Consider the following 17336-nt stretch of genomic DNA (forward strand, 5'->3'; position numbering starts at 1 on the left):
AGTGGTTTTTCTGCTGATGTTGTGCTGTGGAGTATTACACCACAGTGGTTTTCTGCTGATGTTGTGCTGTGGGTATTACACCACAGTGGTTTTTCTGCTGATGTTGTGCTGTGGGGTATTACCCACAGTGGTTTTTCTGCTGATGTTGTGCTGTGGAGTATTACACACAGTGGTTTTTCTGCTGATGTTGTGCTGTGGGGTATTACCCACAGTGGTTTTTCTGCTGATGTTGTGCTGTGGGGTATTACCCACAGTGGTTTTTCTGCTGATGTTGTGCTGTGGGGTATTACCCACAGTGGTTTTTCTGCTGATGTTGTGCTGTGGGTATTACACACAGTGGTTTTTCTGCTGATGTTGTGCTGTGGGGTATTACACACAGTGGTTTTTCTGCTGATGATGTGCTGTGGGGTATTACCCACAGTGGTTTTTCTGCTGATGTTGTGCTGTGGGGTATTACACACAGTGGTTTTTCTGCTGATGTTGTGCTGTGGGGTATTACCCACAGTGGTTTTTCTGCTGATGTTGTGCTGTGGGGTATTACCCACAGTGGTTTTTCTGCTGATGATGTGCTGTGGGGTATTACCCACAGTGGTTTTTCTGCTGATGTTGTGCTGTGGGGTATTACACACAGTGGTTTTTCTGCTGATGTTGTGCTGTGGGGTATTACACACAGTGGTTTTTCTGCTGATGATGTGCTGTGGGGTATTACACACAGTGGTTTTTCTGCTGATGTTGTGCTGTGGGGTATTACCCACAGTGGTTTTTCTGCTGATGTTGTGCTGTGGGGTATTACACACAGTGGTTTTTCTGCTGATGTTGTGCTGTGGGGTATTACACACAGTGGTTTTTCTGCTGATGTTGTGCTGTGGGGTATTACACACAGTGGTTTTTCTGCTGATGTTGTGCTGTGGGGTATTACCCACAGTGGTTTTTCTGCTGATGTTGTGCTGTGGGGTATTACACACAGTGGTTTTTCTGCTGATGTTGTGCTGTGGGGTATTACCCACAGTGGTTTTTCTGCTGATGTTGTGCTGTGGGGTATTACACACAGTGGTTTTTCTGCTGATGTTGTGCTGTGGGGTATTACCCACAGTGGTTTTTCTGCTGATGTTGTGCTGTGGGGTATTACACACAGTGGTTTTTCTGCTGATGTTGTGCTGTGGGGTATTACCCACAGTGGTTTTTCTGCTGATGTTGTGCTGTGGGGTATTACACACAGTGGTTTTTCTGCTGATGTTGTGCTGTGGGGTATTACCCACAGTGGTTTTTCTGCTGATGTTGTGCTGTGGGGTATTACACACAGTGGTTTTTCTGCTGATGTTGTGCTGTGGGGTATTACCCACAGTGGTTTTTCTGCTGATGTTGTGCTGTGGGGTATTACACACAGTGGTTTTTCTGCTGATGTTGTGCTGTGGGGTATTACCCACAGTGGTTTTTCTGCTGATGTTGTGCTGTGGGGTATTACACACAGTGGTTTTTCTGCTGATGTTGTGCTGTGGGGTATTACCCACAGTGGTTTTTCTGCTGATGTTGTGCTGTGGGGTATTACACACAGTGGTTTTTCTGCTGATGATGTGCTGTGGGGTATTACCCACAGTGGTTTTTCTGCTGATGTTGTGCTGTGGGGTATTACACACAGTGGTTTTTCTGCTGATGATGTGCTGTGGGGTATTACCCACAGTGGTTTTTCTGCTGATGTTGTGCTGTGGGGTATTACCCACAGTGGTTTTTCTGCTGATGTTGTGCTGTGGGGTATTACACACAGTGGTTTTTCTGCTGATGATGTGCTGTGGGGTATTACCCACAGTGGTTTTTCTGCTGATGTTGTGCTGTGGGGTATTACCCACAGTGGTTTTTCTGCTGATGTTGTGCTGTGGGGTATTACCCACAGTGGTTTTTCTGCTGATGTTGTGCTGTGGGGTATTACACACAGTGGCTTGTCTGCTGATGATGTGCTGTGGGGTATTACCCACAGTGGTTTTTCTGCTGATGTTGTGCTGTGGGGTATTACACACAGTGGCTTGTCTGCTGATGTTGTGCTGTGGGGTATTACCCACAGTGGTTTTTCTGCTGATGTTGTGCTGTGGGGTATTACACACAGTGGTTTTTCTGCTGATGATGTGCTGTGGGGTATTACCCACAGTGGTTTTTCTGCTGATGATGTGCTGTGGGGTATTACCCACAGTGGTTTTTCTGCTGATGATGTGCTGTGGGGTATTACACACAGTGGTTTTTCTGCTGATGTTGTGCTGTGGGGTATTACCCACAGTGGTTTGTCTGCTGATGATGTGCTGTGGGGTATTACCCACAGTGGTTTTTCTGCTGATGATGTGCTGTGGGGTATTACCCACAGTGGTTTTTTCTGCTGATGATGTGCTGTGGGGTATTACCCACAGTGGTTTTTCTGCTGATGATGTGCTGTGGGGTATTACCCACAGTGGTTTTTCTGCTGATGTTGTGCTGTGGGGTATTACACACAGTGGTTTTTCTGCTGATGTTGTGCTGTGGGGTATTACCCACAGTGGTTTTTCTACTGATGTTGTGCTGTGGGGTATTACCCACAGTGGTTTGTCTGCTGATGTTGTGCTGTGGGGTATTACCCACAGTGGTTTTTCTGCTGATGTTGTGCTGTGGGGTATTACACACAGTGGTTTTTCTGCTGATGTTGTGCTGTGGGGTATTACACACAGTGGTTTTTCTGCTGATGTTGTGCTGTGGGGTATTACCCACAGTGGTTTGTCTGCTGATGTTGTGCTGTGGGGTATTACCCACAGTGGTTTTTCTGCTGATGTTGTGCTGTGGGGTATTACCCACAGTGGTTTTTCTGCTGATGATGTGCTGTGGGGTATTACCCACAGTGGTTTTTCTGCTGATGTTGTGCTGTGGGGTATTACACACAGTGGTTTTCTGCTGATGATGTGCTGTGGGGTATTACCCACAGTGGTTTTTCTGCTGATGTTGTGCTGTGGGGTATTACACACAGTGGTTTTTCTGCTGATGATGTGCTGTGGGGTATTACACACAGTGGGTTTTCTGCTGATGATGTGCTGTGGGGTATTACCCACAGTGGTTTTTCTGCTGATGTTGTGCTGTGGGGTATTACCCACAGTGGTTTTTCTGCTGATGTTGTGCTGTGGGGTATTACCCACAGTGGTTTTTCTGCTGATGTTGTGCTGTGGGGTATTACCCACAGTGGTTTTTCTGCTGATGATGTGCTGTGGGGTATTACCCACAGTGGTTTTTCTGCTGATGTTGTGCTGTGGGGTATTACCCACAGTGGTTTTTCTGCTGATGTTGTGCTGTGGGGTATTACCCACAGTGGTTTTTCTGCTGATGATGTGCTGTGGGGTATTACCCACAGTGGTTTTTCTGCTGATGATGTGCTGTGGGGTATTACCCACAGTGGTTTTTCTGCTGATGATGTGCTGTGGGGTATTACACACAGTGGTTTGTCTGCTGATGTTGTGCTGTGGGGTATTACCCACAGTGGTTTTTCTGCTGATGTTGTGCTGTGGGGTATTACACACAGTGGTTTGTCTGCTGATGATGTGCTGTGGGGTATTACCCACAGTGGTTTTTCTGCTGATGTTGTGCTGTGGGGTATTACCCACAGTGGTTTTTCTGCTGATGATGTGCTGTGGGGTATTACCCACAGTGGTTTTTCTGCTGATGATGTGCTGTGGGGTATTACACACAGTGGTTTGTCTGCTGATGTTGTGCTGTGGGGTATTACCCACAGTGGTTTTTCTGCTGATGTTGTGCTGTGGGGTATTACCCACAGTGGTTTTTCTGCTGATGTTGTGCTGTGGGGTATTACCCACAGTGGTTTTTCTGCTGATGATGTGCTGTGGGGTATTACACACAGTGGTTTGTCTGCTGATGTTGTGCTGTGGGGTATTACCCACAGTGGTTTTTCTGCTGATGTTGTGCTGTGGGGTATTACCCACAGTGGTTTTTCTGCTGATGTTGTGCTGTGGGGTATTACACACAGTGGTTTTTCTGCTGATGTTGTGCTGTGGGGTATTACCCACAGTGGTTTTTCTGCTGATGTTGTGCTGTGGGGTATTACACACAGTGGTTTTTCTGCTGATGTTGTGCTGTGGGGTATTACACACAGTGGTTTTTCTGCTGATGTTGTGCTGTGGGGTATTACCCACAGTGGTTTTTCTGCTGATGTTGTGCTGTGGGGTATTACCCACAGTGGTTTTTCTGCTGATGTTGTGCTGTGGGGTATTACCCACAGTGGTTTTTCTGCTGATGATGTGCTGTGGGGTATTACACACAGTGGTTTTTCTGCTGATGATGTGCTGTGGGGTATTACACACAGTGGTTTTTCTGCTGATGTTGTGCTGTGGGGTATTACCCACAGTGGTTTTTCTGCTGATGTTGTGCTGTGCGGTATTACACACAGTGGTTTTTCTGCTGATGATGTGCTGTGGGGTATTACCCACAGTGGTTTTTCTGCTGATGTTGTGCTGTGCGGTATTACCCACAGTGGTTTTTCTGCTGATGTTGTGCTGTGGGGTATTACCCACAGTGGTTTTTCTGCTGATGTTGTGCTGTGGGGTATTACACACAGTGGTTTTTCTGCTGATGATGTGCTGTGGGGTATTACCCACAGTGGTTTTTCTGCTGATGTTGTGCTGTGGGGTATTACCCACAGTGGTTTTTCTGCTGATGATGTGCTGTGGGGTATTACCCACAGTGGTTTTTCTGCTGATGTTGTGCTGTGGGGTATTACCCACAGTGGTTTTTCTGCTGATGTTGTGCTGTGGGGTATTACACACAGTGGTTTTTCTGCTGATGTTGTGCTGTGGGGTATTACACACAGTGGTTTTTCTGCTGATGTTGTGCTGTGGGGTATTACCCACAGTGGTTTTTCTGCTGATGATGTGCTGTGGGGTATTACCCACAGTGGTTTTTCTGCTGATGATGTGCTGTGGGGTATTACACACAGTGGTTTTTCTGCTGATGTTGTGCTGTGGGGTATTACCCACAGTGGTTTTTCTGCTGATGATGTGCTGTGGGGTATTACCCACAGTGGTTTTTCTGCTGATGATGTGCTGTGGGGTATTACCCACAGTGGTTTTTCTGCTGATGATGTGCTGTGGGGTATTACACACAGTGGTTTTTCTGCTGATGTTGTGCTGTGGGGTATTACCCACAGTGGTTTTTCTGCTGATGTTGTGCTGTGGGGTATTACCCACAGTGGTTTTTCTGCTGATGTTGTGCTGTGGGGTATTACACACAGTGGTTTTTCTGCTGATGATGTGCTGTGGGGTATTACACACAGTGGTTTGTCTGCTGATGATGTGCTGTGGGGTATTACACACAGTGGCTTGTCTGCTGATGTTGTGCTGTGGGGTATTACCCACAGTGGTTTTTCTGCTGATGTTGTGCTGTGGGGTATTACACACAGTGGTTTTTCTGCTGATGTTGTGCTGTGGGGTATTACCCACAGTGGTTTTTCTGCTGATGTTGTGCTGTGGGGTATTACACACAGTGGTTTTTCTGCTGATGATGTGCTGTGGGGTATTACACACAGTGGTTTTTCTGCTGATGTTGTGCTGTGGGGTATTACCCACAGTGGTTTGTCTGCTGATGTTGTGCTGTGGGGTATTACACACAGTGGTTTGTCTGCTGATGTTGTGCTGTGGGGTATTACACACAGTGGCTTGTCTGCTGATGTTGTGCTGTGGGGTATTACCCACAGTGGTTTTTCTGCTGATGTTGTGCTGTGGGGTATTACCCACAGTGGTTTTTCTGCTGATGATGTGCTGTGGGGTATTACCCACAGTGGTTTTTCTGCTGATGTTGTGCTGTGGGGTATTACCCACAGTGGTTTTTCTGCTGATGATGTGCTGTGGGGTATTACCCACAGTGGTTTTTCTGCTGATGTTGTGCTGTGGGGTATTACCCACAGTGGTTTTTCTGCTGATGATGTGCTGTGGGGTATTACCCACAGTGGTTTTTCTGCTGATGTTGTGCTGTGGGGTATTACCCACAGTGGTTTTTCTGCTGATGTTGTGCTGTGGGGTATTACCCACAGTGGTTTTTCTGCTGATGTTGTGCTGTGGGGTATTACCCACAGTGGTTTTTCTGCTGATGATGTGCTGTGGGGTATTACCCACAGTGGTTTTTCTGCTGATGTTGTGCTGTGGGGTATTACACACAGTGGTTTTTCTGCTGATGATGTGCTGTGGGGTATTACCCACAGTGGTTTTTCTGCTGATGATGTGCTGTGGGGTATTACACACAGTGGTTTGTCTGCTGATGTTGTGCTGTGGGGTATTACCCACAGTGGTTTTTCTGCTGATGTTGTGCTGTGGGGTATTACCCACAGTGGTTTTTCTGCTGATGTTGTGCTGTGGGGTATTACACACAGTGGTTTGTCTGCTGATGTTGTGCTGTGGGGTATTACACACAGTGGTTTTTCTGCTGATGTTGTGCTGTGGGGTATTACACACAGAGGAACAGTCACTGCAGTCAAAAGTAGTTCATCAGCTGAAGTTGCCAGATGTTTTGATGATGTAACAGGGCACTATTAAATGCAGCCGATGTAGAATGTTGATGGGATGGCCAACTTTAGCACTTTAACAACTGAATACTAATTCCTTTGAGAACTAACCACGAATACTATCTTATTTAGCATTGTAGCACTTTCTTTGTCCCCTGATCCAGCATTCCTGTGTGTAGAAATGACAACAATTTAAATGCACAGCTTTGGAGTGGATTGTAGCCTTTCATTATGTGTGCATAGTTGCTCATGACAAAAATCGTGGCAAGTAGATCTGAAATCGTGCTGGTGTGGTGACATTTGAAAATCATCCTAAATTATGGTGGTTGCCCATTCTGATATCAAGTAGAGTAGAAACAAAATGAACATTTTGAAATGTTGTAATTCTTAAATCTATACCAATATGATTTGTTTCTCGCTGAGCGTCTATTGATGTTCCGGACACTGGAGGTGGATCAGGAAAAAGCAATAGCAATGATTTCATGACTTAGCGCTCAAAGTTATCAGGACAGACTCACAGAATCGAACTTGTTTTAATTGGAGGAAAGAAGATTGTTTGGGAAATATGGATGTAAATGTAAATTATTTGATGAATATCTGAGCACAGAACTAGAGGACACGGGTTTAAAATTAACCAGTTTAAATCAGACTAGAAATTGGAAACTTTTTTGTCCACAGAATAATGGATACATGGAACAGGCTCCAAGCAAAAGCAGCTGGTGCTGGGCTTCAAAAGGGAGCTAGGTCGATATCCGAACGGAAACAGGCTTGGAGGTTCTAATGATAGGTAGAGATGGAGATGATCAGACTCTACACAAAGCAGAGTGCCATTGAGGTTGGCATTTTGAGAGTGGTTGGTTTCAGTTATGGCCCGCAGAGTTTGAAGATGTGAGAATGAATACTCTGCTCAATAACTTGTGAATCAGGAGTATTTATGGAACATTTCCCCTCAGGTCAGTACATGGGTGGAATACGATCTTTGATAAGGCAGATAATACATCATCTGTAGAAGGAGCAGGATTAATGGTCTGTTTGTCCTCCATACTTCATTATGTTCTAATAGAGAAGAGAATCTTCTTCTTAGGCAGTCCCTCGGAACCGAGGATGACTCGCTTCCACATTAAAAATGAGTTCCCAGGTGACTGATGAGTCCAATGTGGGACCTACAGTCTCTGTCACAGGTGGGGCAGACGGTGGTTGAAGGGGCGGGTGGGTGGGGTGCTTGGGTTGACGTGCGCTCCTTCTGCTGCCTGCGCTTGCCTTCCGCTTGCTCCCGGCGAAGAGACTCGAGGTGTTCGGCACCTTCCCGGATGCTTCTCCTCCACTTTGTGCGGTCTTGGGCCAGGGATTCCCAGGTGTCGGTGGGGATGTTGCACTTTTTCAAGGAGGCTTTGAGGGTGTCCTTGAAGCGTTTCCTCTGCCCACCTGGGGCTCTCTTGCCATGCCGGAGCTCCGAGTAGAGCGCTTGTTTTGGGAGTCTCATATCGGGCATGCGGAATACTCTTCCAAGCATATGGTACATTATATAGTATAATATTTAACCAAACAATGGAAGACTGGGAGAGCATTATGTAACAGTAGCACAACCAAATGGTTCTGGTTAGGACTGTTCAGTTCTATTTAGCTAATAAATGTTTCGACTGTAATTGTAACAGTCATTTAAACATTTGAACCTTTGTAGTCTTGTCACTGGTTCTGGTGGAAACTCAACAAGAGATAATCAATAAAATATGTTTAGAAAAGTTGCCAATGTGGTATTTTAAAGCTGACAGTTATATGTACTTATTTTTAAAGCCTTTGTGCCCGCGAAAAATAAAAATCTGTCTAGAAAAGGGTGAAAGTTCAGGTGAGACTGGATGAAAGTTCAGGTGAGACTATTCTGTGATATGGTCAACACTCCCACAGGCGCATTGATGGCACTTTGCTGGTGTTAAACAGTCACTGCTTGAATCATCCAAAGAAATATCTGTGGCTCAATGCTTCAGCAGTTTCTAATCATCACCTGGATCAACCCATTGTCCCAATGCCTTGGATGCCCGCGAGGTTATTTGTTATTTTATAATAACACAAGCAGCGATGCAAGGAAAATAATAACTGATTGTTTTTATATCTAGCCTCTGCAAATACATTTATAGCATGAACCTCTCTGCAGTTTAGCGATAAATGTGTGAGTGTTCTACCAAATATATTGCCGTGACGTTACTTTAACTCTTAGTAAGCTGGTGCTGCTTTGAACTTGTTGAAGTTCTGAATGCAATTTTGCCATTCTATTTCTTCATTATAAATCCCACTGCTGACACCTCACCAGCACATTCTAGTTCAGTCTAAGAGGTAACAGCGATCAATGCAGCAAATTCGCGATTGCCATTTATTTTCTAAGGAGCGGAGCTATAATAGTTACATTTGCACTGTCTCGGAGAAGGTGCCAAGAAGGTTTGACGTGGCGTAAGTAATGGTGTGAATCACTTACGCCATAATTTCCTGGAAAATCTCCAATGTAATAATGGCGTACAGTGTAGATGTGCCATTACTACGCCGCAAGTTTTCAGGAAATTCCGGCCATTGTGTAAGCAATCTATCAGCTGGCCATGTCCACAAGATGTTCTGCAGGGTCTGCAGAATGATTTTACATTGCATCAGCTCAGCCGAGCCCCAGAATAAAATCCCAGATCGCTGTATAATTGATGCAATTATTTTTTTCTTACACATAAATAGATAGCGTTTCCAATTCTGATGTTTTAGGGTAGGAGGGGGTTAATCTGTGTAAATAACGGTTCCAAGACAGCCAGACCAAGGCAGTTAGATGTTTTTATCTCTCTTAAAATTATAGCGATTTGATATTCCTGTTGCGGTGTTTGCACTGTGCGTGCACTGTAAGACTCATTGTGCCACATTGTGAACGATGATCCATTCAACACGAGTTTTCAGAAAGCTGTGATTTTGCTTCGTTCAGAAGGCACTGTGGGTAATAATTCTGGAAATCTTCCAGCTTCTTTACACAGCCTCGTGCATTGTTTATTGCAAGATTGTCTTATTATTGAAATAGAAAGCTTTAAATGTTTCCAGAATTTTACACAGCAGCTCCAGAAACCGTCAGTGTCATACAAAAAACAATTTGAGATGAAGAAAGCTCCAGTGTAATAACTTGGACTGATCGCCTGAATTTCTTTCATGTTATCTCTCATGCAGAAAGAATGTGCTAATTTCATCAGGGCTCTGCAGCATTTTAACCAGACCCACTTGTACGTCTGTGGAACTGGCGCCTTTCACCCAGTCTGTGCCTACATTGAAGTTGGTCATCAACCTGAGGTAAAAAAAACCTTTTCCTTTTCCTACACCTGTTATCCATTCTTCTAATGCACTTTTTATAGGTCTAATAAAAGAAGCGTGTCTGGCCCCAAAGTATGCCACTCCTCATATTTTATTATGAGTTTAATAGACTTGGGTGAAGACCGAACATCAAAGATACTGTTATTACACGTCTGTCATCGTCATGTCGTAATGTGGCTCATTGTTGTCAAGTGCTTCATTTTCGATTCATGTTTGTTCGACTGTTGACTTCAACACAATAGTGTCTGATAAACACTGGCACAGTAAAGTCCAGTAAAGTAATGCAGTGAATAGACTGAGAAAGCAGTTTGTATATGAAGAAAAACAGGGGATTGGACAAAGGAACCAGCTATCCAGTTTTGCAATAAGCTTAAATCCGATTTGTTCTTCATATAAATAGAGGCACACAACAAAAGCAAAGATTTGGATTATGCTTCACAGAGATGTGCCGACATCAGATGATTTATTTCCTGTAATCAACTTGTCAATCATTGTGCTTTTCTCACCTCCTCTCCTGGGGGCACTGTGCTGGGCTGTTCCATGAGCTCCTGTCATCTGCAATCTCGTGAGAACATGACCGTTCTTCACACATGTGCCTGCTGCGTGTTGTGGAGTCTGAGCTGTGAGAAGTGAGGTCCTGAGTGTGTTTGAATGGTGAGGTTTTCTGTTCCCCAGCATTGCTCTATTTCTCCCTGCTTTTCGGTTTCTTCCTGCCATGTACCATTCTCCCACTGCTGGGCAGGGAAGTAGCCTGCACTCTTAAACCAGCCACTAGCAGGTGACAGGAGTACCCTCGTGTCTTGTGTATTGATTGATTCCCCTTGCCTCCCTGTGAGGAGGCATCGTGCAATCACTCACACCACACTTTAGGAAGGACGTGAAGGCCCTTGAGAGGGTGCAGAGGAGATTTACCAGAATGGTTCCAGGGATGGGGGATCTTAGCTACAAGGACAGATTGGAGAAGCTGGATTTGTTTTCATTAGAGCAAAGGAGGTTGAGGGGTGATTTGATAGAGGTGTACAAGATTATGACGGGTTTGGATAGGCTAGACGGGGAAAGGCTGTTCCCACTAGTTGATGGTACAAGGACTAGGTGACACAAATTTAAGGTTTTGGGCAAGAGATACAGGGGGGATGTGAGGAAAAACTTTTTTATGCAGCGAGTGGCGATGACCTGGAATTCGCTGCCAATGGAAGTGATGGAAGCGGAGACACTCGATGTTTTCAAGGGGAGACTGGATAGGCACTTGAGAGAAATAAACTTGCAGGGCTACAGGGATAGAGCGGGGGAATGGGACTGACTGGATTGCTCTACAGCGAGCCGGCACGGACTCGATGGGCCAAATGGCCTCCTTCTGTGCCATATGACTCTTTTGGGGCAATTTTGCCAGTCCTGGAGAGGCGGGTATGGAGGGCGAGACTGCCGGGAAAATGGCAGAATTTGGGATGGGTGCCCAACCCGCCCCCAACCTGCCCCCAACCCGCCTCCATGCCATCTTCCCGGGAGGCGGGTTGCCGTCCCGCGCCGGGTCCCATCTCCTTGGAGGTGGGAAAGGATTAAAGCCTATTAACTGCCTGTTAACAGATAGTTAACAGGCAGAAAATAGGATTATCCCCTTTTTGCCCTCACAAGCGCGGGCTTCCCAAAGGCTCCAAAACCCGCCAGCTCAGCGAAGCGAGTACTGGGACTGCGGGGGTCGGGCAGGGGGTGCAAAAGTGTGGTGTGAAGGTAAGTGATGGGTGCAAGAGTGGAGAGGTGAGTATCTGAGGTAAGTGCAATGTGTTAGTAAAAGTGTACTTACCTTTGTTTCTTCCTGCAGGCTGCAGTCGGTTTGTATGCGGAAAGTCTCGCACCTCCGTGTTGCAGGTGAGAGATGGCCGTTTCATTCTCCAATGCAACAACCATCTCATTCCTGTAAAAGAAAGAAGTTTGATGAGGTCTTGAATTCAAGAACTCATCAAACTACAGAGAATGTCACTGTTTGACAACTTCAGAGAGCTGTCAAACGATGACAAATCATCTGTCAAAAATTTTTTGACAGATGAAAATTCATACGCTGACGTTCTCTGTAACGGGCTTTACCTTAATTGGCCTGCTAAGCCCGCTGGGCAGGGCTTAACAAGGTCAATCAAGAGAAAATAGCGTGGGTTGGCCACAGATCAATGTAGGCGGGACTAAAACCCGACAAGCAGCAGTCCTGCCTCCAACGTGCCCCCATTCACAAAGTCGCCCCCTGTGACTCTCTGATTCCCTGCTGTACAATGTGATGGATTTTGGGTGATAAGGAGAGATAGTGGCTCGGTGCTTGCTTGGCACTACCTGCTATCAGAAGGCAATAATAATACGGCAATCAGCACTAAACAGTTGAAAATAGATTAAAGTTTGCTGTCTGTGTATTTAACTCGCTCTAAAGCAAGTTTCATTGGGAGAGGCTTGGGCAGAGCAGTGGTGTCACAAGAGGCAGACAATAGGGAAGCAGTGATACTGACCGGCGTTTTCCACTTCTGTGGTGTGGCAAAGGGAAATGAGTGTAAATACCTTCCCAAAATAGTACTTTGTGCTGATAAACCACACAACACCACCCACAGTTCCGGCGCATAGTGTCAATTCCACTCTCAGTGAATCACCACAACAGGACAGAATCTGCTGGCATGAGCTTCTATAATTACACAGGATTACATCGGATTTACGGCACTGAAAGAGGCCATTCGGCCCAACCAGTCCATGCCGGTGTTTATGCTCCACTCGAGCCTCCTCTCATCTTTCCTCATCTAAATCTATCAGAGTAACCCTCTATTCCCTTCTCCCTCATATGTTGTCCAGCCTCCCCTTAAATACATCTATACTATTCACCTCAACCACTCCCTGTGGCAGCGAGTTCCACATTCTCACCACTCTCTGGGTAAAGAAGTTTCTTCTGAATTCTGTGTGTTATGGTTAGAAAATGTTTATCTAATAAAGTTGTGGCTCAGCATATTTCATTAAAAAAAAGAATCAATTCTATTTACGCTCTGGGAGTTTCCAGTTCACACTCACCAGCCCATGATTTTCCGTTATTCATTTAATGGGTGGGATATCATAGGCTGCCAAGTGCAAAAGCAGATAAAAGCCATGCCTTTATTGTAGCGAGGATGCTGGCGTACAGTGTGCCAGAATCAGAAAGTGTTTTCTCTTTATCTCCTGCCCAGCAGTTGAAAGGACATTCACATCCTAAGTACAGCACAGATGGCAGCAATATATATTGGCACATTTGGAAAATACATCTTACTTTTAACATTACTGTGGTAATGTGTTTCAGCACAATTAGTCTTGATCACTAAAAAAAGGGAGAAATACGCAGGCCATGTGGTTTGGAGCAGGATTTCTGCTAACTAGTGCAGCAAAATTCAATCAATGTGGCTTTCAGAGAAAGATTTGTTTCAACACCTGTAACGCCTGGTTTAAAAATTCAAAGGACGGGATGATGTATGTTGATCCTGTGCCAAGCCTGTCCAATTATAGAAACAGCCTGCTGATTGTAGAGGTGATTAATATTGCAGAGGGAGCAATTTTCCGTCAGACCTATTCAATGTTATACTCAATGTCAGAAGGAATGTGCGTTTGACTCCTTCACCTGTTACATTCCACCTGGAAGTCTCCTCACATTGAGTTAATTGTATATTTTGAAATTACGAACCGATGTAAGTTTTATTATCGGTATCCCAGTCACAGATTACCCTGGAGTGCTTTTGTAAATGCGATATTAAATCTTAGCGCCACAAAGAAAGCACTTATTGCAGAACAATCCAGTAAAAGAAGCGTCTGCCAGTGACTGGAGAAATCTTTGAAAATAGCCAGGTTGATAATGAGCAAAGGGGGGCAATTGACCTTGCGGGGGGGACATTACTGTAGTCGTTTCAACAGAGAGTGCCCCTAGCTCTGTATTCTGAAAGAAAAATCCAGAAATAAACCTTTCTGTCTGGTCGGAGATCCTGGTATCTTTCACCTGCTTTCCAGCCTCCTCCCAAGGAGACCCACTACTTTGTAAGTTTCTGCCTCTGCAGGGAGCTATTCTGCTGACGTAGCAGCAACACATATCAGCAAGCAGATCCACGGGGAATCCTGGAATCGGCATCTGGACCAGTCCTGCCTGCCAACTGCCAGCCAGTAATGATCAATCCCGCTCAATGCTGCTTTGTACAGATTAAAAGTACAAATATCGCTCACAGGATGGGTATTTGCTATGATTTTTCTTCAGAAAACCTAATGGCAAGAATGACCTGTATTGGAAGAACTTCTCCTCGAGATTAATGATCCCCTTTAATATTTCATCTGCTTATTATCCTCCTAAACCCAAAGAAATGAATGTTTTTATTTTAAGGGGTGAAGTGTTCTAAAAATACAAATATGAAGCAAAATCACCAAAATTGGAAAAGACTCTATAAAGCTGCGAAAGTTTCTGGTGAAAAAAAACATAGTTGAAAGCTCTTAAAGTGGTTGTCCAATGCATTTGAAAATAGAAAAGATGAGCAAAATCTCAATTTTCACAGACAGGTGAAACACTGTTGACCCGATCATCATTTATTGCCACTATACCCCGTGAAGCCGTTATCTTCTTTCCTTTCATCTACCTCTGTGACTCCCTCTCCTTGTGCACTCCAGTCTCCCCTCCCACTCGCTTCCTGCCTCTATTTTCTGTTCTCTGTCTTTCCCTGTGCTGTCCGCTCTTTCCACCCTCTCTCTCTGCCTCCTCAATTTCCTGTTTTTTTTTTGTTGCCATCTCTTCCTTTACTCCATCCCCAGTTCTTCTTTCTCTGTGTTTTCTTAGTTTCCCAGGGCAGAACACGAATGCTAATTGTGCATTAGGGTATTGTGCCTTTTTTGATTTTCTATTATTTCTATCCATCCCAATTGCCCCTCCATCTCTTTGTGCCCCCTGGTGTTCTTTATGCTTTCCTGTACTAATATGGTACTGAGCCCTTTACTGCCCCCAAACTGGAACTCTACAGTGAGAGTTGGGTCTTGATTCTGAACATCCTTCAAACATAATGAGCTGGATTTTCATTGAGGAGGCGGGACTACAACTTTCGGGGTTGTAGTCCCGCCTCCATCGAGATGTGGCCAATCCACGTGATTTTAACTTGATTGACCTTGTTGAACCCACCCAGCGGGCTCAGCAGGCCAATTAAGGACCACCCGGCAACAGGTGATGTCACAGACTGAAATTTCATCTGACAAGAGGTTTTGACAGATGAAATATCAGCGTTTCACAGCTGTTTGAAGCTGTCAAACACTGACAGTCTTACTTCTAACATGAGTCCTTCTCCACAGACTCAGTTAGAAATCTCTCCTGCACAGAAAGCTGAAGGCTGTCACTTTTGACAGTTCACAGCCATTCTGCTTTCTGTGCCGGTGAGATGAGGGACTCCTGAGACCTAAAGGAAGGAAGGCTGAAAAGGTAAGAAAAGGTAATTTAAACTTCTTTAAACACTTTAGACATACCAAACACACTTACCTTTGCACTCATGCACACATCACTTACCTGAACACTGACATCTCGACCCCTCCAAGTCCTTCAACCCGACAGCCCGCCTCGCAAACTTGCCATGGTTTGGAGCCATCGGGAATCCCACACTTCAGCATTAAAAATAGGGATTAGGCTAAAAACTGCCTGTTAACTACCTGTTAATCCCTTCCCGCCTCGGGGAGGCGGGTCCCAGTGTGGGGCGGGTACCCGCCTCCTTTGAAACTGGCATGGAGGCGGGTTGGGGGAAGGATGGGTTCGTGCCCCCTGATTTCGGGATTTTAACCACCCACACACCTCCAATCCCGCCTCCACGGCCCTTTGAAAATCCAGCCCATTATCTGTGATGGCAGTGGGAAAAAGGGGCCACATTCTGAAAAATAGAAAAAGAATGAATTTACATAAAGTAATATGTCCTCAATTGATTAGAAATTATTTTGTGTATCAAACTGTCCAATTCAGCAGCAGAACCCCACTCCCACATAATATATATTTTAATGTACTATGTAATCTACTAGGAAAGATCAATTGGTGCATTGAGTTGGTTATTTTTTAATTTCTATTTCACTGCGAAACCTCGATAAGGGGTCAATGCCTGTAGTGCAGGACCTCAACAAAAGATACATCAGGAAGCAGTAATTAAAAGCAGCAAGGCAGCGTCACAGTTTTGAGATCCTGTGTAAAAGATGAGTGACAGCAGGATATGGTGAGGTGATTTCAACACAATAGGATGCAGAGGGGAGGAAGTGTTACATACAGGAAAGCACAGAGGAAAATCGTTCCTGCGTATAGGAAAAGTACAGAGAAACCCATAAGGGCCGATTTTTATGAGCCTCACGCAACAGAAGGGGATATTCGGGTATGGCGGGCGCATGAAGAAAGAATGGGTAGTGATGGAATCCAAGATTTCTGGACATGCGCTCTGGGTGGGCAACATACCCCACCCCCCCAACCGGGAACATGATTTTGTTCAGTCAACCCTAAACAATCTATAGGAACAACCTCATAATATAATTCAACAAAAGAATGACTGGTAAAAGGTAGAAGATCAGTATCTAGCGCTCTTTGGGATCAAATAATAGGCCAGACTCTCGGCACATTGTAACCATTACTATGCTGTGTCTCACTAATGTTTATTTACAAAAATGCTTTAGTATTATTTAATTCTTCCTATTTATTTGTCCCATATGATGAGTCTTTGCCTGTTGAATAAAGCTAAATAGCGAGTGGTGTCCGGGACCGTGAATTAGTGAACAGTGATGGACTGTGATGTAAAAAGACTACTGAGCGCTTGGTTTGAGTATAAAACAAGGCTTTAATCAACTGTTTCACAACCATGAGATTCTAGTTACATCACTAGTTCCTGGTTACAGAAACATCCTGAGCAAGCTGGGCCCACGCCCGAGTATTTATACTCCTTGGCCAGCACCACCAGCTGGCCGCCCAGTGTTACTTCATGAGTCAGCTCTTCATGAGTGATAAGATTCATGGCAGACTGATCCTGAGGTCTGACTTTGGTGATCAAGGGAGTACAAAGGAGTCCAGTAATCAACTTTGTTGCGTGTGAATGTGGGACCATTTGGTTCTGTTGAGGATAAATTCAATGACATTTGTTTTCCTATTTACATATCAGTGGTGGCATTGCACATTTCCTTTCTGTAGTGTTCTCTCCCTTCTTGTTATCAGGGCAGTGAACGTATTAACTTGATGAGTAAAATCATGATTCAAGATCAGTCCATCACTCTTCACTAATTTGTGGCCCCGGATACCACTCGGTATTAAGTTCTTTTCAACAGGCAAATAGTCATCACTGTATGGGACAAATAAATAGGAAGTGTTAAATAAAACTAAAACATTCTTATAAATAAACATAAGTGAGACACAGAATAGCAATGGTTACAGAGAAGTTTCCCTGCTGTCTGCCACAGGGAAAGTCATCGCAAGAATCCTCCTCAATCGCCTTCTCCCAGTGGCTGAAGAGCTCTT

At 44.8% G+C, this 17336-nt stretch overlaps 1 protein-coding gene across 9 annotated transcripts in view; it reads left to right on the forward strand.

The window, feature by feature from the left end:
• Positions 1 to 17336, forward strand: part of LOC147105921 (semaphorin-3A-like) — a 553051-nt gene that overhangs the window by 389213 nt on the left and 146502 nt on the right. For 8 of the 9 annotated variants that reach the window (XM_086010848.1, XM_086010841.1, XM_086010844.1 and 5 more), the window contains one exon: positions 9707 to 9826. The exons of the other annotated variant lie outside the window; for it this stretch is intronic. In XM_086010848.1, coding sequence (XP_085866974.1) covers positions 9707 to 9826 — 120 coding nt within the window. The remainder of the gene's footprint in view (positions 1 to 9706; positions 9827 to 17336) is intronic. 9 annotated transcript variants of the gene reach the window in all.

This window comes from Somniosus microcephalus, chromosome 17 (genome assembly GCF_052327205.1).
Source record: "Somniosus microcephalus isolate GS21.2 chromosome 17, FLI_Smic_1.0, whole genome shotgun sequence".
Lineage (NCBI taxonomy): Eukaryota > Metazoa > Chordata > Chondrichthyes > Squaliformes > Somniosidae > Somniosus > Somniosus microcephalus.